Source organism: Cervus canadensis, chromosome 26, assembly GCF_019320065.1.
Source record: "Cervus canadensis isolate Bull #8, Minnesota chromosome 26, ASM1932006v1, whole genome shotgun sequence".
In the NCBI taxonomy this organism is placed as follows: Eukaryota; Metazoa; Chordata; class Mammalia; order Artiodactyla; family Cervidae; genus Cervus; species Cervus canadensis.
Window position 1 is genome coordinate 32,227,386 of NC_057411.1, and position 23,621 is coordinate 32,251,006.

Consider the following 23,621-nt stretch of genomic DNA (forward strand, 5'->3'; position numbering starts at 1 on the left):
GACAAGAGAGGATGTAGAGGAGGAAGTGGGGAAAGCCTGAAGTAACCCACGTTTCTAGACTGGGTGACTGGGTGGGTAGTGGTAACACTTACTGGTGACTCATGTTCATGCATTCATGACTCACAAACATGATAAGACATTGCTTCTTCTGTTTCAGTGTTAAAATTAGCAAAGGAAGGAGAAGGAGAATCATTGCAGGAAAAAGATTGAGTAGCAGGTAGGGTCATGAAAAGAGTTCCAGCACAAAGTCAGTATAAGGTAATGGTTTCACTTGTAAAAATACAACACCAAAAACCTGACTATTTGAATGAAGAAGGCCTTCTAAGGAGATATGTCAGATGAGGAAGGAGAGCTGGATGACCAGCTCCGATTCTTTCTACTTAGTGTTTTTCTCCTCACTTCTTACTCCCATCACTGTGATGGGCCCCAGAGAATAGCTGCTCCCATTTTCATTCTATCCCAGAGGAGCCAGCACTTCTTTTCCTGGCTTATCTCTGCACAGTTGGGCAGACAGACTTTTTCTTTTTCTTTTTTTTAAAGATAACTTTCCATAGCATCTACCGAAATTTAAAAAAAAAATTGCCCAATGAAAAGTCAAAGGCTATGAAGTGTTTGGCTCCCCTTTCTGCCTAAGGTTGTTTTCCTGCTATGTGGCTTCTCATTGCTTTAGTTTTTGTTGTTTCACTGGTATTTTTGTTATTTCTCCCTGATCACATTCTAATTATAACTTATATTCCTGCTTTACCAATCGGGAGTACAAAATGAGGTCACATTCCTTTTAACATTCAAACTCAATGTTGAACCTCAGGTCCATCCCAGCCTCCCAACTGTGATAAAATGTTTATTTCCTCCTCAACATACTCCCTTAAGTTAATGCTAAGGCCCCTGCAAACGCCTGATGTCTTAGCTTTTTAATGCCAAGTAACAAATTACCACAAATTTAGCAGCTTAGAATAACACACATGTCACCGTCCGTAGGTCAGCACAGTACGGCTGGATTCTCAGTTCAGGGCCTCACAAGACTGAGATGAAAGCAAAACTGCATTCCTTTTTGCATGCTCTGGGGAAGAATATACTCCCAAGTCCATTTAGATTGTTGGCAGATTTCAGTTCCATCTACTTATACTGCTGAGGTCCCCGTGGCCCCTCCATATTAAAGCCAGAAACAATGAATGTATGAAAATCCTTCTCATACTTTGAATTTCTCTGACTTCTTCTGGCTTTCTTTTCTGTTTTTAAGGACTCTTATGATAGCATTACCAGACTTTCCTGGTGGCTCAGCCAATGCAGGAGACATGGGTTCGATTCCAGGGTCAGGAAGATCCCCTGGAGAAGGAAATGGCAACCCACTCCAGTATTCTTGCCTGGGAGATCCTATGGACAGAGGAGCCTGGCCAGCTACAGTCCACGGGGTCACAAAGAGTCAGACACAACTTAGCGACTAAAACAGCAACAACAATAGCATTGTGCCCATCTGGATAATCCAGGATTTTTTCCCTATACTGAGGTCAAACAATTAGTAAAGCCCCTTTTGCCAAGCAACACTGTGGGCGTACCACCAAAGCACAGAGATCACAGAAGATACTTTGAATTCTGCCTTCCAAGCCTACCTGTTCCAAAGTGGTTAAGTCTTTGTTACTATCCTTTGACGGACACAAACTCACAAAACCATTTTCATTAGCCACGGAACCCCCTTTCAACAAGTCGTTTCTGTTGAAACCAAGTCACCTAGCAATTTGGGTGTCTTCCCTTCCTAGAGGATTGCGATTCAGGCACAGAATCTCCAGCCTTCTTGAGATCATCTTACTTGTACTGCCAAATGATCCCATTTCCTAGACAAACGTTACCATACCATGAGTTTTAATAGGCAGTTAATGCATCCGCCTGGCAAAATTCTAAAAAAAGTACTTCAATGACTTGGGATTTCACTTCTAATCTGGGCAGTGTCTCTCCAGTATAGCAGCAGAGAAGGCAGTCTCTCTTCTCCAGCGTTACGTTCCTCCACCATAGCTTCATGTTGCCTAAATGCTGTTTCATAACATTCACCTAAAATATAGTTCTAAATTGCATGTCTTTTTAACAAATTCAGAGCCATTTCACGTCAAGACACAATTATAGTGCCTGAGCCTGAAGGCTATCCAGTCTTCCTCCCAACATACCTACAATCTAGTTTTCACATTTGCTTTCATTCTCTAGTCTCTAGGACCCACCATAATTTCCTCTCCCTAATATACTGACATTTCTTTATTAAAATGCCTTACCTTATCACATAGTCATGACTAAAAAATTATAATTCTAGAAATATATCCATAGATATGAAGGAAAACAATGGTGATTATAGGCCAGAATCTACTTATAGAAAGATCAGTAAACCTAAAGAACATCTCAATATTCATAGTGTAAAAATGAAGGTGATGTTGCTATTACAATAGTTCCAAATAATTTCATATTCACAAAATTTGAATTGTCAAGACCTTTCAATAGAAAGAGTATGTTAAACCAAAGAATGTTTATTATCTTTAAATAAGAGAACTTTAATCTCATAATTTCCTTAAAAGTAACAGAGATAACTTATCTATACAATCTCCTTGTTGTTGTTCAGTCATTAAGTCATGTCCAACTCTTTGGGACCCTATAGACTTCAGTACACCAGGCTTCCCTGTCCTTCACTCTCTCCCAGAGTTCGCTCAAACCCATGTCCATTGAGTCAATGATGCCATCCAACCATCCCAACCTCTGTCATCCCCTTCTCCTTTTGCCTTCAGTCTTCCCCAGCATCAGGATCTTTTCTAATGAGTCGGCTCTTCTCAGGTGGCCAAAGTATTGGAACTTCAGCTTCAACGTCAGTCCTTCTAATGAATATTCAGAGTTGATTTCCTTGAGGATTGACTGGTTTGATCTCTTTCCTGTCCAAGGTACTCTCAAGAATCTTCTCCAGCATCACAGTTCGAAAGCATCCATTTTTCGGTGCTAAGCCTTCTTTATGGTCCAACTCTCATATCCAGACATGACTACTGGAAAATGCAGTCTCCTTAACCTAAGATAGAGGCACACTAGCTCCTAAGAGAACAGTTACCAATAATAGCCATCAAATTTTGGTCATTTTCTCATTTCTTTCTTGCATTTTACAAGGGGTTTGATGTCCTTGTTATTTTTTTATATCTTCTATTCCTTTTGGTTCTCATGCCACTGTCTTACTCCTTTTACATTTGTATGAAATTTCTCTGTCTCCTTCTCACATTTTTTTCTCATGTATATCCAATGTAAATTGTGACATAAAAAACATAAAATGTGTTCACAAATAACAAATTCTGGTGAGAATGTGGAGAAAAGGGACCACTTGTACACTGTTAGTGGGAATGTAAATTGATGTAGCCACTCTGAAAAACAGTATGGAGCTTCCCCCCAAAAAATAAAACTGCCATATGATCTAATAATTCCACTGCTGGGTATGTATATTAAAAAATAATGAAAACACTAATTCGAAAAGATACTTCCACCCCAGTGTTCATAGCAGCACTATTTACAGTGGTTAAGATTTGGGAGCAAGTCAAGTGCCCATCAAGAGATGAATGGATAAAGAGGAGTCAGCATACATATACAATGGAATATTATCAGCCTCCAAAAGGATGAAATGATGCCATTTTTAGCAACATGATGGAACTAGAGGGTATTGTGCTTAGTGAAGTAAGTTAGACTGAAAAATACGAAATCTAAAGAATAAAACAAAGTACATTAAACAAATGTATTTAACAAAACAGAAATAGAATCATAGACATAGAAAACAAATTTATAGTTACCAAAAAGAGGGAGAGAAGAAGGAACAAAATAAGAATATAGGATTAACAGATACAAATGACTATACATAAAATAAACAACAATGATTTACAGTATAGCACCGAGAATTATATCCAGTATGTTGAAATGACCTATAAATAAATGCCGTGCCTAACACATCATTATTCTGGACATTGAACAACAGTATAAAGGTTCTTGGTAAATGACAAAGCACTACCTCAATGCAAAATAACATTACTGACAGTTGTTGCAATAGTAATATCGGAAATTAAGGTAGGGGTCTCTGTGACACGCAACCCATACATGCACCCTTCCCTCGGGTTTCTGCCTTAGGGAAGTGCTTCCTCTTCAGCTTCTTCATGAGGAATGGCCGGATAGCCCAATTACTCTAGGACTAGACAGTGCCATTCTTGCTTGACCTTGAGATTCTCACTCCGCGATTTGGAACTGAGAGGTACTCCAGGATGTTTCTAATATTTGCTCCCTTTGAAAAATCAGAAAGGGCTTTGTGTAACTCTCTTTCCTTACTCTGGGGAGATATGGTAATGAGTAGATCTGTTATTATCACCTACTCCTTTCCTGTTACACGTGGGTAGCAATGAAACATTCCAGACACCTTGCCAGAAGGCTGGGATCCACAGTGAGGAGGCCAGCATGGGAGTATGGAAGCAGATTTGGAATACTTCCTCAGAGTCTCTTTCTATAAGAAGGATTCCTCTGATCAAGGGTTACATTTTTCTTTACCCTAGGGGACTTATGACAAATATTCAAGTATCCCAAATATTATAACATTCATCTTACTTAACACCTTCCATAACCAGTCCATATACTTGACATTGCACTTTGGATTTAGAGCACGTAACACGGTGAACATGCCAGACAGGTGCCCATTTGTCTTCTGACTCAGTGACCTCCTGGCAATGAACCCTCCCTTTTATCCACATGCCTTCAAGGGAGAGGAGAGCCAACGTTGCCAGTTCTTCTTGCTTCCTTTGCTCTCCCCGAAGGGAAGGCACACCCAAAGTTTTCTGCATTTTGGTGGGAGACAGGAATCACAGTCCATATTTGATTCTCAATCCACAGCAATTTATTTTCTGCCTCATTAGTATGAAACTACTGAGAATCTCTTGTAAAGGTTAACACTAATGGATATATACCCATTTTCAAGGCTCCCCAGGTGGCATTAATGGTAAAGAATCTGCCTGCCAATGCAGGAGACCTACCTGAGAGACGCAGGTTTGACCCTCGGGTTGGGAAGATCCCCTGGAGAAGGAAAAGGCAACCCATTCTAGTATTTTTGCTGGCAGAATCCCATGGACAGAGGAGCCTGGCAAGAGTCGAATATGACAGCATAAAAATTTTTCAGTTCTTGTCTAACTTTAATGTCCTTTCTACCTAGAATGCTTGGCCCTGTTTCTTTCCATCAGGAAAATCTCATTAGAAATATATCTTACCAAGATGCATATTCTTTTTTGACCTTAACAGTCCAAAAATACCTTACACAAATACCTATTGTATCATTTCTCAGGCTGTATTATAATCCTTCGTTTTTATTTTTGATGTGTTGAATTGAATTGAATGACCCTCCTAACTACCTGTTACTAGGGCACTTAATGTTTTCAGTTATTTTAATAGTTACAGTAGGTTGGTCAACAGTTATCTATATTTTCCCAACTGGAATATGTGTTCATTAAATAGCTGATTGAGTTAGAGATACATTATATAGCCATGAATAGGAGCCAAGTTAACTAACTTTTGGAAACACTAAACTTTAGATTTCATATCCTTACCAACCAAAATAACTGATCAAACCTATATTTTTACAGGGAATATGATATTTCAGGAAATTAGTTTGTTATAGAACATTTTACTGCTTTGATATTATTTGAAAAATAGAAAAAGAACAGGAGTGTTTATTATTCTAGATTAAATTTCATGTCTCTTTACCACAATTGCAATTTCATATAATTTTTCCACGGCAATAAAATAAAAAGGATCAACCATAAGAAAGCATGTTTTAGCATTTTTTAAACATCTTTATCATAGTTTTGGCAAATCTATGGCAAACCTTTAGAAACAGTTTAGACAAACATTGGATAAATCAGCTCTAAAACAGCACCGTTTAAATGGTCTGTAGGTGTGGCGACCACACACCTCAGTTTTCCTGGCATTACCTGAGCTTACTCTTATTGTCTTGGCACAATTGTCAGCAGCTTCTTTCTTTCTCAGAAAGATCCTAGTTTGGACAGTAAAACTGTAGCCATCCTACTTGCAGACTGTCTACACAGAGATTAAAAAGGAGACAATAATGTTTAATGCCTAAATGTCCCCATGACTCAGATAAAACCCCCTGAATTTTCATTTTTCAATAAAATCTTTTGATTTCACAAAAACTGGTTTTGTAAGTTTTTTATTTCTGTTTTTATAAATTTCCTTTAAATATAAATATCTCTCTTCCTAAAAATTGTATCTTATAAATATTCTTTATTTTTCTCTCAAATGGAATGTGTTTAAACTTAATAAGCATATTCAAGTATTAGGTATTATAAATGCCTACTGGTCCAACTCTTTAAAACTCAGAAAGATTCCATTATTAATGGAGATTGAAATAAAGACTCCCTCCTATTCATTATGAACTGTTGGTTATACTCATAGGGAAAATCTCTTAGGTGCTAATAGGTTCTCTTTCAGTAATGTGTTCTCTGTGATGTCAGATTTCCTGTTCATATGATAATGATATGATCTTATTTTTTTCCCTATGCTTTAGGTAGTGGAGACTATAATTGTTATAGTCATTATTTTTGTTCTGGATTCACTCTTAAGATGTTGGCTTGCCTTAAAATGTATTTTTATGTGCAAAATTTTCTAATCTTTGATAGCATTGTCCATTATGCTTCCATAGTTTCCCTAAATATGCCACTTGAAGGAAGATATTGAACAAAATTAGGACAAAGCATTTTGGAGACAATGGCTTTGAACTTTACTCCCCCTGGTGGTCCAAAGCCCTGTTTCCCTGTGATGTAATAAAAATATTTTTTTTCTGACACTAGGAGTCATCATGTAAAATAGATGACAAACAGGTAATTGTTTCAAAAAATATGCATAAGGACACTTTGTCACTTAATGAACAAATTTTACACCTATTTATCTCATTATTCTAACTTATTTATATAAGTTGTATATAAGTATGCTCTTATATAATAAAATGCCCAATTGCTAAGATGTTTATCATGGGGAGCAAATGGTAATTTGTTCTGTTACTCCAACACCTTAATTAATTTCATAGAAATTATCCCTTTATGTTCTTCAACTTTACATACAGTATGTTTGAACTTTTCTACAAGTATTTTCTAGATGTGAACATTTATACATAAATTAGAATAACATGCAATAATTCACTGAATCAAAGGAGGCTTTCATAATAATAGACTATTTCCATTGTGAAGAGCCTTTGCAATATCTAGGTCAACCTCTAAATTTTAGATAGAGAAAATTTAAACAATTGCTTCAGAGTTCAGATTTAAGTCCCAGATCAATGTTCTAGATGAATTCTCTTATTTACCTTTTAAAATAACTTTCTTGCTACTTCCTTGTTTTAGTTCTGTAGTAATTGAAAATAATATAATCAACTGAATGATGAATGATAACAAATACTGTCATTGTATCATTAATTTAGTTTATGAATATTTATTGAGTGCTACTTGTTGATAGAAACAGTGTAGCAAGTGTAGAATAAACAGGTTTGGAAGATGGGAAAGAAAAAATTACTTTTTGATGTGTTGACATTGGGGCTTCTCTGGTAGCTCAGACTATAAAGAATCTGCCTGCAATGAAGGAGACCCAGGTTCAATCCTTGGGTTGGGAGGATCCCCTGGAGAAGGAAATGGCTACCCACTCCAGTATTCTTGTCTGGAAAATTCCATGGACAGAGGAGCCTGGTGGGCTACAGTCCATGGGGTCGCAAAGAGTCAGACATGACTGAGCAAGTAACACTTCATGCTGAGATTGAGATGCCTGTGGTTTACGCCAGTAAGTACAGTTGAGCAGGTGATGTGGATCAGCAGTTCAGTTGAGAGAACTGAGATGGAACATGGTTTGGGGTAAGCTGGCATAGAGAAGATAGACTTAATTATAATGCATCAGGAGAATATGAGTTTGAGGAAGTTTTTAAATCTCTCTTCTCCTTTTTCCTTTCTCTTTTTTATTCCTCTCTTTTCTTTCTTTCTTTCTTTTTTTTTTTTATTTTGTCATACATTGATATGAATCAGCCATAGATTTACACGTATTCCCATTCCCGATCCCCTCCCACCTCCCTCTCCACCCGATTCCTCTGGGTCTTCCCAGTGCACCAGGCCGAGCACTTGTCTCATGCATCCCACCTGGGCTGGTGATCTGTTTCACATAGATAGTATACATGCTGTTCTTTTGAAATATCCCACCCTCACATTCTCCCACAGAGTTCAAAAGTCTGTTCTGTATTTCCTGTGTCTCTTTTTCTGTTTTGCATATAGGGTTATCGTTACCATCTTTCTAAATTCCATATATATGTGTTAGTATGCTGTAATGTTCTTTATCTTTCTGGCTTACTTCACTCTGTATAATGGGCTCCAGTTTCATCCATCTCATTAGGACTGGTTCAAATGAATTCTTTTTAATGGCTGAGTAATATTCCATGGTGTATATGTACCACAGCTTCCTTATCCATTCATCTGCTGATGGGCATCTAGGTTGCTTCCATGTCCTGGCTATTATAAACAGTGCTGCGATGAACATTGGGGTGCACGTGTCTCTTTCAGATCTGGTTTCCTCAGTGTGTATGCCCAGAAGTGGGATTGCTGGGTCATATGGCAGTTCTATTTCCAGTTTTTTAAGAAATCTCCACACTGTTCTCCATAGTGGCTGTACTAGTTTGCATTCCCACCAACAGTGTAAGAGGGTTCCCTTTTCTCCACACCCTCTCCAGCATTTATTGCTTGTAGACTTTTGGATAGCAGCCATCCTGACTGGCGTGTAATGGTACCTCATTGTGGTTTTGATTTGCATTTCTCTGATAATGAGTGATGTTGAGCATCTTTTCATGTGTTTGTTAGCCATCTGTATGTCTTCTTTGGAGAAATGTCTGTTTAGTTCTTTGGCCCATTTTTTGATTGGGTCATTTATTTTTCTGGAATTGAGCTGCAGGAGTTGCTTGCTTGTATTATTTCCTCCCAATCTGAGGGCTGTCTTTTCACCTTACTTATAGTTTCCTTTGTAGTGCAAAAGCTTTTAAGTTTCATTAGGTCCCATTTGTTTAGTTTTGCTTTTATTTCCAATATTCTGGGAGGTGGGTCATAGAGGATCTGCTGTGATTTATGTTGGAGAGTGTTTTGCCTATGTTCTCCTCTAGGAGTTTTATAGTTTCTGGTCTTACATTTAGATCTTTAATCCATTTTGAGTTTATTTTTGTGTATGGTGTTAGAAAGTGTTCTAGTTTCATTCTTTTACAAGTGGTTGACCAGTTATCCCAGCACCACTTGTTAAAGAGGTTGTCTTTTTTCCATTGTATATCCTTGCCTCCTTTGTCAAAGATAAGGTGTCCATAGGTCCGTGGATTTATCTCTGGGCTTTCTATTCTGTTCCATTGATCTATATTTCTGTCTTTGTGCCAGTACCATACTGTCTTGATGACTGTGGCTTTGTAGTAGAGTCTGAAGTCAGGCAGGTTGATTCCTCCAGTACTATTCAACATAGTGTTGGAAGTTTTGGCCACAGCAATCAGAGCAGAAAAAGAAGTAAAAGGAATCCAGATAGGAAAAGAAGAAGTGAAACTCTCACTGTTTGCAGATGACATGATCCTCTACATAGAAAACCCTAAAGACTCTACCAGAAAATTACTAGAGCTAATCAATGAATATAGTAAAGTTGCAGGATATAAAATTAACACACAGAAATCCCTTGCATTCCTATATACTAACAATGAAAAAACAGAAAGAGAAATTAAAGAAACAATACCATTCACCATTGCAACAAAAAGAATAAAATACTTAGGAGTATATCTACCTAAAGAAACAAAAGACCTATACATAGAAAACTATAAAACACTGATGAAAGAAATCAAAGAGGACACAAACAGTTGGAGAAACATACCGTGTTCATGGATTGGAAGAATCAATATTGTCAAAATGGCTATTCTACCTAAAGCAATCTATAGATTCAATGCAATCCCTATCAAGTTACCAACGGTATTTTTCACAGAACTAGACCAAAGAATTTCACAATTTGTATGGAAATACAAAAAACCTCGAATAGCCAAAGTAATCTTTTTTTTTTTTTTTTAAACTTCTTTCTCTCTGTCTCTTTCTTTATGTCAGTCTTTCTTTTCCTTGTTTAGCTGAAATTTATATGTGTGTGTTAGTTCGGAGAAAAATTGTATAGGGAGATGAGTTTGATTATATTAGAGAAATGTTGAGTAACTATTAAAGTAACAAAGAAGACAATAAGGAATGGAATTCAGAAAACAAACAGATTTTTTTTTTATCTTGGAAAAGAAGAGAGGCATTCATTCTGAGCTGAAGGAAGGTTAGAGAACAGTGTCAATATGAATAAATTTGCAAGTGAAAGGATAGAATCTTGATCATGTTCCCATTTAGTGTCCTTTTTTACTAATAAACTAAGAAGTAAGGTCATTTTCTGATAGTAAAGAAGGAAGTGGAGGAATAGAATGCATGAATACCATAATGAAAGATAGAGAAAGAGAACTAGAATATGTAAAAAGTTACTCTGTAGGATCTAGAATTGGGGGTTAGAATTTGAAATTTAGAATTACATCTATGGTACAGTATGTTGTTTTCAGCAAGAATTGTCAAAAGACTATATGCAAGAACAGAGAAGGCAAACATTTGAACTGACCTAGAGCTGGTATTTATGAATATCAAAAGGGTCTATTGAACTAGACAGTTGTGATTAATGGCAAGTGTCTCAAGAATGATAGAGAAGTTAAGAAATTGGTTGTTATAAATGAGAATAAAAAGGGTGATCTGGGGAACCCAAGACCTCAATAAGTGCAAAACAGTACTGTAGAAGAACTATCAAAGAATACTAATAGACAATAAAAATTCAAATAGAATTATGAGTTATAATACTATCTAGAATATGGAGTTGGATATAGATGGCTTAAAAGGAATAGAATTAAGATTTAAATATACATTAACACATTCTGCATTGACAATTACTTTGCCACTTTAAAGAAATCAATAAACATCAGATTAAAAAGAATGTTTGGGTTGGTGACATCAACAAGATAGCAGAGTAGGAAGCCCTGGACTCTTCTTCCCCCCAACAAATACACAGATTCAGTAACTAGTCCCAGACAAATTCACTTTGTTAGAAATCCAGAAACAACTGAAAGGTCCATGTACCCCCCAGTCAAATGAAAACCAGTCTTAACAAAGCCAATAGAGATTTGAGACACCCTCTTACTGGATTACCTTTTGCCAGCTTAGCATCACACTGTGAAAAAGAAACCCTCTAGCCCTCAGCTTCTCCCAGGGGAAGCAGGGATTGGTTTCTGTACCCAAACTCCCAGCTGTTCTAAGTGGGGCTCCATAGGGAACTAACTTCCATTTTGCCAGTCTTGGACTTCTGTTGGGTCAGGCATATTCTATGCACCTGGAGGAAATGGTTACAGCATCTTGGGCTGGTAGACATCATACATCCCACTCACTGCTCATCACAGAGCAAGGGAGAAAATCCACAGCTGCCTGCTTCTTCCTGAGGAGGGAAAAAGTTAGAATGGGCCAATGAATCTCTATCCAAGTTGATAGGTGGTGGTCTTCTCCTGTAACAATCCAGTTCATGAAGACTGGGAGAGGCATCTACTTTGTCTAAGATGCAGGCAGCAACACAGAAAGTCAAGGAAAATCAATAATCAGGCAAGAATGTTCCCCCAAAAAAGGGATGAAATAAATCTCCAGATACTGACCCTAAAGAAAGGTAGAAGTGTGTTAGTGTTAGTCACTCAGTCGTGTCTGACTCTTTGTGACCCCATGGACAAAGCCTACCAGGTTTCTCTGTCCATGGAATTCTCCAGGCAAGAATACTGGAGTGGGTTGCCATTTCCTTCTCCAAAGAAAAGTAGTAATCTGATATATATGGGTCAGGAACACATGCATGGACAAAAGGAGAAACTGAACAAAAAGAAAATATTAAAAAGTACAAAACAAATCATGGCGCTAAAGACAATAATCAAACTTAAACAAAACCCACTAAAGTGTTTCAACATCAAGCTAAATCAAGCAAAATAAAACACTGGTGAATTTAAAGACCAGTGATTGGAGATAATTAGGTCAGAAGAGCAAAAAGAAAACAATGAGGGAAAGTGAAGAAAGCTTAAGTGAGTTATGGGATACCATCAAGAAACCAATACAAGCAGTTTAGGATTCCCAGAATAAGAAGAGATAAATAAAAGATCAGAAAACTTACTCAAAGAAATAATAACTGAAAACTTCCAAAATCTGAGAAAGGAAATGGATTTCCAAATCCAAAAAGCTTGTTGTTCAGTTGCTTGGTTGTGTCCAACTCTCTAGGACTGCAGCGCACCAGGCTTCTCTGTCCTTCACTATCACCTGGAGTTTGCTCAAACTTGTGTCCATAGAGTCAGTGATGTCATCCAACCATCTCATCATCTGCCCCCTTTCTTCTCTTGCCCTCAATCTTTCCCAGCATCAGGGTCTTTCCCAATGAGTCAAAGCCAGTGAGCCATCAGGAAGCCAGGGTATTGGAGCTTCAGCATCAGTCCTTCCAATGAATGTTCAGGATTGATTTCCTATAGGATTGACTGGTTTGATCTCCTTTCTATCCAACAGACTCTTAAAAGAGTTTTTCGGGCCTGGTGCACTGGGAAGACCCAGAGGGATCGGGTGGAGAGGGAGGTGGGAGGGGGGATCGGGATGGGGAATACATGTAAATCCATGGCTGATTCATGTCAATATATGACAAAAACCACTACAATATTGTAAAGTAATTAGCCTCCAACTAATAAAGATAAATGGAAAAAAAAAAAAAGAGTTTTCTTTCAGCACCACAGTTAAAAGCATAAATTCTTAGGCACTTAGCCTTCTTTATGGTCCAACTCTCACATCCATACATGACTACTGGAAAAACCTTTGTTGGCAAAGTGATGTCTCTGCTTTCAACACACTGTCTAGGTGGAGTTAATAATCAATTTACATCAAGTTTCACTGAAACAAGACAAGTAAGCTCTAAAGCCCTGCTGTGCAGTATTGTACTTATAGTCAACATAATGTACACTTAAAATTTGTAAAGAGAGAAGGTCTCCTGTTGAGTGTTCTTAATACAATAAAATAAAAATTTTAAGAAACAGTACTTGTTTTAGAGCCTATAGACTGGATTTGAGACTGTATTCTAGTACTTGCTAGTAATATAAATTTTAAACATTTATCTTCTCTTAGCTCCAGTGTATGTGCTCAGTCATATCTGACTCTTTGCAGCCCCATTGACTGTAGCCCGCCAAGCTCCTCTGTCCATGGAATTTTTCAGGCAAGAATACTGAAGTGGGTTGCCATTTCCTACTCCAGGGGATCTTCCCGATCCAGGGGTCAAACCCACATCTCTTGCACTTCCTGCGTTGGCAAGCATCTTCTTTACCACTAGAGACACCTGGGAAGCTCCTTAGCTCCAGTGCCCTCATCTATATAATAGGAATAGAAATAAACAGTATGCAGGATTCTTACTAAAATAAAATTAATCTCCATAGAAGAGATTATAATGTATGTAACATATGTTACATGTTAAAATATGTAACATAATGCAGTTACATATTCAACATGTCATCTCATGTATAATTTTTTTATAATAAAGCGTTTTTATACCTCCTGCTGCTTTAGGATCCTGCTTTCTCTACTTCCCCCTCTTCACATCATGGAAACAAATTCAAGAATAGTTCATCCTAAAAAAAACCTGACCTTTAATTTTTTATATCCTTTTCAATGCTGTCCTAGTTTTCTTGTTTCCTTCATAACTAAATTAATACAGGAATTTTTTATTCAATGATCTTTTTTCATTGTCTCTTAAATTCTCTATAACTGAAGTTTGCTCCCACCATTTTACTGCAACTGTTTTTTTGTAATATCCTTCCAAGTGAAAATTTGGATGAACTCTTTTCATTCATTATCTGAATTATAAAGCATTTGGCACTATAATCTTTCCTAAAGTTCTGTTTCTTTATATATTCTCCTCTCTTCAGATTTTGCAATAAAATAACTCTCCTGGTTCTTCCTGATGCTTCAGATCACTGTTTTTTAATTTCCTTTACTGATTCCTCTTCTTTTCCTACAAAACTGACGTTTCCAGGTTTCACTCTTTTTAAAATTTTTTTTATTTTTATTAAATTTTTTTTAATGCAAACCATTTTTAATATCTTTATTGAATATGTTACACTATTGCTTCTGTTTTATGTTTTGGTTTTTTTGTCTGCAAGGCACATGTTGGAAGCTGAAGTCTTCACCACTGAACCACCAGGGAAGTCCCCCAGATTTCATTCTTATTCACATTTTCTCCTTTGTCTATCTCAGTCACCTACTGGAATTTAAATACTGCTGGTACTGCTGGTACTCCATCGAAGCATGCTCAGCCATTCAGTCATGTCCAGCTCTTTGCGACCCCACAGATTGTAGCCTGCCAGGCTCCTCCATCCATAGGATTGTCCCAGCAAGAATACTGGAGTGGGTTACCATTTCCTCCTCCAGGGGATTTTCCCGACTCAGAGATACAACCCACATCTCCTGAGTTGCAGGCAGATTCTTTCCTCTGAGCTGCTGGGGAAACCCCTTCTCCATCTAAGAAAACTCTAAATTTAGAAATTAATCCATTACTTATTTATTCTGTTAATATACACTTAGTATCTACCATGTGTCAGGCATGGGCTCTAAAAAGGAATTGGAAATATGGCAGTAAACAGCACAAACCAAGACCTTTGCTTTCATTTTCTTGGATATTTCCTGAGGATTTCAAGTTGAACACATCTAAAACTAAAATAATCCCCTTCTATCTCCTGCAATCTGTTCCCTACTTTGTGTTTTATTTTCTAGTAAACATTAATAATTCTATCCACTTAGGTATTCAAATCAGAAATCTGAGAGCAATCTAGACTCTTATCTCATTGACATTTTTCTCACAACCATTAAATCCACTTTTCAGTATGTTATTAAATCCAGTTCCTCATTTTCATCCACAGACACACTTCATGATTACCTGGGCTGTGTATGTATAAAATGGGATAGCTTTATGCCTACTTCATGGGGTTGACAATAAGATTAATCATAGATTCCTTAGTCTCAAAACACTACCCGGTACATGATGCTTATTAAATGTATTAGTCATTATTATTAAATATTAATAAGCATTAGCTATTAGAATTGGCATTTGAAATGAAGCCTATTACCCTTCCCTGAATAGGAGAACAAAAAGTATTGACCAAAAATCCAAGTCACTTCATCAAAAGTACCATATGCTAGACAAATTGACTTTCTTACATAATGAGTGTGTGTATATATATATACATATTAATATATATTCAAAAAATCTGCCTGAACTTCAGTGAGGCTTTTAATTTGAAGTCCGAGCAACAAGATAGGAATGTGTGATATAAACCATGCCCCTCAGAGTACAACTATGACTCAAGCATTTTAGTGAGATTGTCTCTATCTATATATCTCAGAAATGCACACACACGTAAGGTTGAGAATCACACCCATGTACCTTATTCCAGTTTGTCAGTCTCCTAACTGAACACCCAGGAGGATGGAGGTCAATTATATCTTCCTTATTATGAATTAAACCGAATTGAGGAACCCAGTTTGAGCATGAAGTCAAATTGTCTTGTAATTCCTTTTCTACTGGATTGAATTTACCACCAGTACTATTGGCAGTTCTCCTATCATCAACCTATTGGGCATTGAGATTACCAAAAGCTGGCTAAAATGAGGACCTAGAAAGCATGAATGTTCAGCTGCTGCCCTCAAGTTGTTAATCAGATAGTCATTCCTGCTCTCTTGGGAAGGATTGACAAAACGGACAGAGGTGGTTGGAAAACTTCTTTTTCTAACTCTATGCCTCAGAAAGGGCAGATGTTATTATGTCTTGACCACAGAAGAAGTAAGAGGGGAAGAGAGAGACTAGTTCTCATTCATATGCACCCCTGAAGATATAAATATATGATCTATACAATCAGTTTTTGAATATTAAAATATTTGAAGGTAAACATATCACATTTTCTGGTAATAGCAAAAAGTTGATGCCTCAGAAAAAAATGTATTTCAGAGTGACTTTAATCAATGAAATCTACTCTTTCAAAATGAAGAGCAGTAACAGAAGGCAAAACAACCCAGAAATAGGATAAGGGGGAAATGATTAAAAATAAATATTACAAATATTTGAGAGGCATACTGGGCTGTGAGCTATACATGTCTTATCTCTACAGCTGTCATTTTAAAAGCAAACATAATATTTGAAATGTGTTAATGGGAATAAGATACATAAAAATAAGTATGTTGAGGATGCTTCTAACACATAACAGCATTATATTTGTATTGACAAATATAAAATAAGACATGGAAAAAATTCAAAGTTTCCATAGAAGATCATCCAAAGAAAGAGTTGAACAGGCAATGCTGAGTGGTAGAAAGAGTATGTGTATGCTTTGAAACACACAGATCTGGGTTGAAATATTAGATTTATAATGTTAACTATACTAGTTGAACTCCTCTGATATCCTTGCCTTGTCTGTGAAGTAAGAGCAGTTTCATATGGATGTTGTTGTAGAATACATCACATCATGCCTGGCCTGTGGTCATCTCTCAAACACAAGTAGTTTTCTTACTGCCTGGGAAATGTATCATTGAAAAATAGAGCCTTAAAGAAACAAATTAATTGGTTTTGAATGAAAAGAGGTGACTTAGCCTACTTTTCCTTCCAGTAAACAGTCTCTTATTTAATACCCTAAATAATAACGTGAAGAGTCTGAGCTAGAAGAAATAGCCTTAAATTACATCAATTTTCTTCTTCCTGGGAATATAATACTGGAATAGGCCCTAGATCTTAGAGTGTTCAAACCAGGAAATCATGCAAAATAGTCATAAATATGTATCTAAATGATTCAGAACCCAGTCTAATCTTTTCTGCAAGAATTTTAATCACACCTGTGGTCTGCGTGGTTCTACAGACTGTGATCTTATCCATTTATCTTGAAGCTGAACTTCCCCAAATATTGTCTGGAATATATTTGTCCATTTAATTCACTATGCATATTAATTCCTAATAAATATTTATTTTTATAGTTTTTACAACTGGGACAGTCATATTGCTGTTTGGAATTCAACTCCCAACTACCAAGTGATTGCCGATAATCCAGAAGGCTTACTTTTCAAATACAAAAGAGACAGAAAAATTCTCAATGTGGACCCTAAGGTACATCTGCTTTTACGTTTATGAATCTCATCATATTTTATTGTATCTCTACCATCACTCAAAAATTATTAAACAATTGACCTTAAGTTTTTTTTTTAATTTATAAATGAAAAGCTATGTGGAAACAAGCGTCTACTATCCTTAAAGAAAGAAAAAAACTTCAAAATTTAATAAATTATCAGAAATCAACAGGGAAGAATTTGGGGGGGATTTAAATGGAACTCACATGTGGGAACACTCCTCTTTGCCTGGCAGCAGAATTAGGTCAGAGAACCAGTGGACTTCATATCCATTTTTTGCTCTGATTCTGTGGAGTCTAGTCACTGAATTCGGTGATGAGTCATTTACAGAGGAGAGGCTCTCATCTCACATACATACCCAAAATTCTAATATCCTTTTTTATATGTGACTAACACTGAAAACAATATTGTCTTTAATGCATTTAGGAGCGTTGACTTATGAATAGCAGTGAAGTATATGTGCACATCTTGTCTCTGGTAATGCCTCTTTACTCATAAGTGGGTGTCAGAAAGTGAAAATGAAAGTTGCTCAGTCTTGTCTGACTCTTTGCCACCCCATGGATTGTAGCCTGCCAGGCTCCTCTGTCCCTAGGATTTCCCAGGCAAGAACACTGGAGTGGGAATCCATTCCCTTCTCCAGGGGATCTTCCCATCCCGGGGACTGAACCCAGGTCTCCCACATTGCAGGCAGATTCTTTACCATCTGAGCTACCCGGGAAGCCCCAAATGAGTGTCAGCACACTATCACTTGAGGCAAATTATAGAAAACTTAATAAATAGCATTCGCAGAGTCTTTTCCTTTGTGTAGGCTAAACTACATACATAAGAAAACATATAAAATGATTAATAGCATTATTAATATGTGTGGAACAAGTTTTTGAATCAGTTTTGAATGGCATCACACAGACTATTTTAAGGCTCGATTTTAACCTATGCCATGTACATATACCAAGAATGTACGCCATCAATTATAGTTTTTGTGTATGTCTTTGAAGAATCATTACTGAATCCAAACTGCTATTTGAATGGTTTAAATAGCTTTAATTAATAAACACTCATTTCCACGATAATCAATCATGAAATTTCAAAGACTTAATCAATAATCCATGAAACATAACATTTTCCTCTTTTTCCTGGAAGATTTTAATTATAACTCAAAAGATTCATGATGAATCTGAAGGAAAGGTACTTCCAAAATCTTGGAGAATAAGGATTTGGATAATTAATAACAGAAATATATTATTGTATGTTATATTATACACGCATAAAGTATATTGGTCATCCTGGTGGCTCAGACAGTAAAAGAATCTGCCTGCAATTCAGGAGACCTGGGTTCAATCCCTGGGTTGGGAAGATCCCCTGGAGAAAGGAGTGGCTACCCACTCCAATATTCTTGCCTGGAGAATTCCGTGGACAGAGGACCCTGGCAGGCTGCAGTTCATGGAGTTGCAAAGAGTTGGGCACAACTGAGCAACTAATACTTTCATAAAATATATTATATAAAAGAATTGTTAAGTGAGACATCCAGTGATATTTGGGTACTTGCACAGTTGCTCAGTAGCATCCAACCCTTTACAGCTCTAGCCCACCAGGCTGCTCGGTCCATGGAATTTTTCAGGCAAAAATACTGTAATGGGTTGCCATTTCCTCTTCCAGGGGATCTTCCCGACCCTGGTCTTGAACTCCCATCTCCTGTGTCCCCTGCATTGGCAGGTGGATTCTTTACCATCCAGACACCTAGGAAGCCCCTAAATGTTCCTTTAAATTTTATTTTTTTAAATCTTTTTGAAGGATAAAAACTAACTGGAAAAGAATGTTGGTCTTAGCATTAATAAACAAAATTTTAGGCCTTTACTTTATTATTAACTGGCTTCATGGTTTTGAGAAATTCACTTAACTTCTTTAGGCTTTGCTGTTCACAGCTGGAAAATGAGACTTTGTTGTTGTTTTCCGATCTCTGGAGTCCCTCTAGCTCCACAGGCCCAATTTGCAGAGATTCTAACTCAACTGGGCCTAGAAATACATATTTTCATAAAGCTACCAGTGTGATTCTGCTGAAGATTGTCCATGAACCACAATTTGAAAAAATCTTCTCTATAAAAACAATAATCTCAAGATCTGGTACTCTGTGTCGCAGACACAAATGTTCTCAAACAAAATAGAACGCATATATTTTCATTTTTATGGACTAAATATAAAATTAGTATGTATATCACCTACTTAATTTCTTAACTTATTTACCCTCTTCAAAGAGGGTAAATTTTATATTTCATGCATCAACAGAGCAGCTCTTACAGACCTACAGGCAAGTTAAGAAATAAGCTAATAAGTCAAGTTTTTCAAACTACAAACAGCAATTTGAGTTACATCTTTATACTCAATATCCTCCCTAATGATTCTGCTTGAAATTCTTCCTAAGATGAACATCTCATCATTCCATCTTTAAAGAGCTATAAAATATTAAGAACCATACAACTCAACTCTCCTTTTCTTTTACTTCAAACACTCTCTTTGAGATGTTTTACGCCTGAAATTAAAGAGGTTGAGATAAATGAAAGGTGGAAACAGTGGTAAACAGGATGTGTTTCCTTTGTACAACACAGATGTAGACTCATTAATTCTGAAGTGTAGTTCCCTTGAAACAGAGTTGTTTGTAAATGGAAAAACTGGAAAAAAAGAAAATCGTGCAGGTCTTAGAACAAGTAACATGAGTTCATTGGTTAAGAAATTCCAAATGCAATAAGAGTTTGGTTGCATTGAAAACAGGACCACTGGCTTTAACTTCCCTGCAGCTGTATAACATCTGGAACAAATAAGGCCAGTTTCTATTTCTGAGTGAAGAATGCTTGTCTGAGTGATTCACACCCACCAAAATGTTTCCAGTGTATTATCTTTAGAAGGATTGAGCGGACACACTTTGTACTCACTCCCCTGCATCATCTGCACAAATGAAAAAAAAAAGGAATTTTCCTTTTAGCTTTTAGGAAACATTAACCATGAAAGAGTTTGCTTTGAATCTTAGCCTAACATACGTGGTCTAAAAGTTTCATAATCTACTAATGAGAGATTGTTTAGAATAGTTAAAATAGGAAGAAAACTTCCATACTTAGACCAGTTTTTTTTTCTTTCCCTTCCCCTCCCCTCTTCTATTTACTAATGTGAGAACAGAACCCATCACCTGGAAAAATTTCTGGTTAATAGATACTCAATAAATATTTATGGAATAAATGATTGAATGTATGATTCCCTCCAAACACAAATACAATTCTATATGTTAACAAAAAGGTGAGGAGTATATTATGTCACTGATGTTTGAGGTAGCAGTAACAGCCAGAAAGGGCACAGTCACACCACTCTGTATTGATCCAAGTAAGTCAGAAAAAAGTGATTATAGGAACTTATTGGTGGAAACAGCCAGTAGTGTGGCCATAATTTTAGGCTTTGTTGAAGTTATGCAGGAATCTTTATTTTAGTATGTGCTTCCAAGTGTTCTTGTGCAGTCCCAGGAATATGTAATTTAAGCCATCTCAAATTCAGACTGTTAGAATATGTTTTTGATTTATGAACAAATTGACACAAACAGGTTAAATGACTTGCTCAGGGTCACAGACTTCGTTATTAGCAGAAACTAGTGATGAAACTTAAACTTAAATATGAGACACCATAGGGAGCATAAAGATGAGCATATGAGTTCAACACTTGCCCTTTAAGTGCTTGCAGGATTTTTAAGAAAACAGGCATGTAAAGAATATAAGGGCGACCTAAGGAGGAAAGTGATATGCTGCAAAAAAATAGAAATGCTTTGGGGAGTCAGTGGAGAGATGACTTTCGATCTAGGGCAGGGAGAGCATTGGAGATTGTTAAGGAATAATGGTGGAAGTAATCTTTCAATTGAAATTGAAGAATGATTAGGAATTGAACTCATAGAGATGGAGATGATACCAAGAATGAAACCTCTTAGCAAAGATAAGGTTGATGGGTGTAAAACAAAGGAAAGGAAGACCTAAATAGTTAAAGTTAAGCTGCTGAATTGGTCTGGAGAAAGAGTGGAATGGGAATTAAGCATGAAAAGATCATGAAAAGCCTTGAATGCAGAACTGGTGAGGACCTTGGACTAGACTTGATGGGAAATAGGGAAATATGCCCAGGCTCTTGTGCAGGGAAATAACAGGATGCAGGTATGTTTTAAGAAGATTAGAGAGTATAAATTAGGACAGACTAAGGAGAAAGACTGGAGAAGATGAGACTATAACAATCAAAGAGAACTAGAACTAGGGGTCCCACTGTAGTTCAAATGTTTCTGAGTTGCGCTTTTAATATTGCAATTACCTTATCATCAAAGAAAAGACAAAACTTAAAGAAAATATCCATGTAGAAAAAGTAGTTGAGAAATGTCACTTTACTCCAACACTTAGGAAAGAGAAAGAGAGAGAGAGTTCTAATGCTGGATACGAGTAGAGAAAAGGATAAGCTGGATGGGTGTCATTTAAATCCGTTTGTCACCTCTTTATTTTTCCTTCCATCCTCCTCTTCCTGTGTTTACTGGCACTGTGATGAGGTACAAAAAGTGAATCAGAAAGTTGGCTTTCTTTCCCTGAAAAAGCTTACAGGTTAACTGATGGGTGGGTGGGTGCAAAAATACAGTATGCACAGAAATGGCAAGCTGCTGGAAAGTGACCTGAGAGGGAAGAAAATGCTCTAAGAAATCAAAGGAGGCAGAGATTACTTTGGACCTAAAGCATTCAAAGGGCTTCCCTTGTGGCTCAGCTGGTAAAGAATCTGCCTGGATTGCGGGAGACTTGGGTTCGATTCCTGGGTTGGGAAGATCCCCTGGAGAAGGGAAAGGCTACCCACTCTGGTATTCTGGCCTGGAGAATTCCATGCACTGTATAGTCCATGGGGTTGCAGAGAGTCAGACACGACTGAGTGACTTTCACGTCACAAAGCATTCAGAAACAAGCTAATGAAAGAAACAGCATCTGAACCAGATTTTGAAAGACGGGCGTGATGAAAACATGAGAACCTGAGCAGAAAGGGTGTTCTGGTAGGCAGGAACTTCACACAGAAAGGTGTGGAAGCACGGGGCATGAGACTGCGTGAGAAGGGAGAGGGGCTCCTTTCGGCAAGAGTCATTCTCAGCATTGACCAGACATCAGAATTACCCAGAACGCTTTATAGTATTTGATGCCTGGCCTCATCAGCAAAAATTTTAGTTTAATTGGTGTGGGTGGAAGGCCTGCTTGGACATCCATTCTTTTTAAAAGTTCCCAAGTAAAGTCTTAAGTGCAAGCAGGGTTGAGACCATGGTGCGGGAAAGGAGAGAAATAGCAGAGAAGTTTTGGGAGAAACTTGAAGTCCAAGAGTGGAAGTCAAATCTAGTAAGTTTTTGCCGTTCTGTACAGTTCAACGAAAATCTGTACCATTTGTATCAAGACTTAGAATCAAAATTTCTGAGTATGAAAATGATTAAGCCATCCTGAAAGGAGATTATTTTTCTGCTGGCTAAATTCCAATGGTGTGCAAAAAAAAAAAAAGAAAATCAATTGTATGAAAAATATGAAATTAGGGTTTCCCAGGTGGTGCTAGTGGTAAAGAACACACCTACCAGTGCAGGAGACTGAAGGGACACGGCTTCAATCCCTGGGTCAGGAAGATCCTCTGGAGAAGGAAATGGCAGTCCACTTCACTATTCTTGCCTGGAGAATCACATGGACAGGGGAGCCACACAGGCTACAATCTATGGGGTCACAAAGGGTTGCACACGACTGAATAAACTTAGCACGGCGTGTCACAAGGCTCCTTTCTGTCCCTTTATTTTATGTCTAATCGAGTGTATTTAAATATAGTTGCTTGATAAACGGCTAATAACAAAACAAGCAAATAAAAAAATATGTTAAAAGATGTTAAAGATGCGTAATTTTTATTAGACATGTGTGTTTATGTGCTTAGTCGCTCAGTCGTGTCTGACTCTTTGAGACCCTGTGGACTGTAACCCGCTAGGCTCCTCTGTCCATGGAATTCTCTAGGCAAGAATGTTGGAGTTGGTTGCCATTTCCTCCTCCAGGGGATCTTCCCAACACAGGGACTGAACCCATGTCTCCTGTGTTTCCTGCACTGCAGGTAGATTCTTTACCCACTGAGGCACCCCAAATTAGACATAGTAAATTGAAACAGAAGACACTATTATAACATAAACCTTTCTGGTTCACCCTGAGTGTCACTGAACTTGGAAGTCATGTGTAATGCAGACTGTGCACTGATTTAGCAGATGTATTTCTTATTTCCTTACATATCGATATTCTTCACTATGCAACAGGAGCTCCGCAATCCAGGAGCTCT

The 23,621-nt window shown here is 37.3% G+C and overlaps 1 protein-coding gene across 1 annotated transcript in view; it reads left to right on the plus strand.

Annotated features, from left to right (window-relative positions):
• The window catches only part of CFAP299 (cilia and flagella associated protein 299), a 637,244-nt gene that overhangs the window by 595,787 nt on the left and 17,836 nt on the right, over nucleotides 1-23,621 (plus strand). Inside the window, exon 5 of the mRNA XM_043448481.1 lies at nucleotides 17,133-17,262. Coding sequence (XP_043304416.1) covers nucleotides 17,133-17,262 — 130 coding nt within the window. The remainder of the gene's footprint in view (nucleotides 1-17,132; nucleotides 17,263-23,621) is intronic.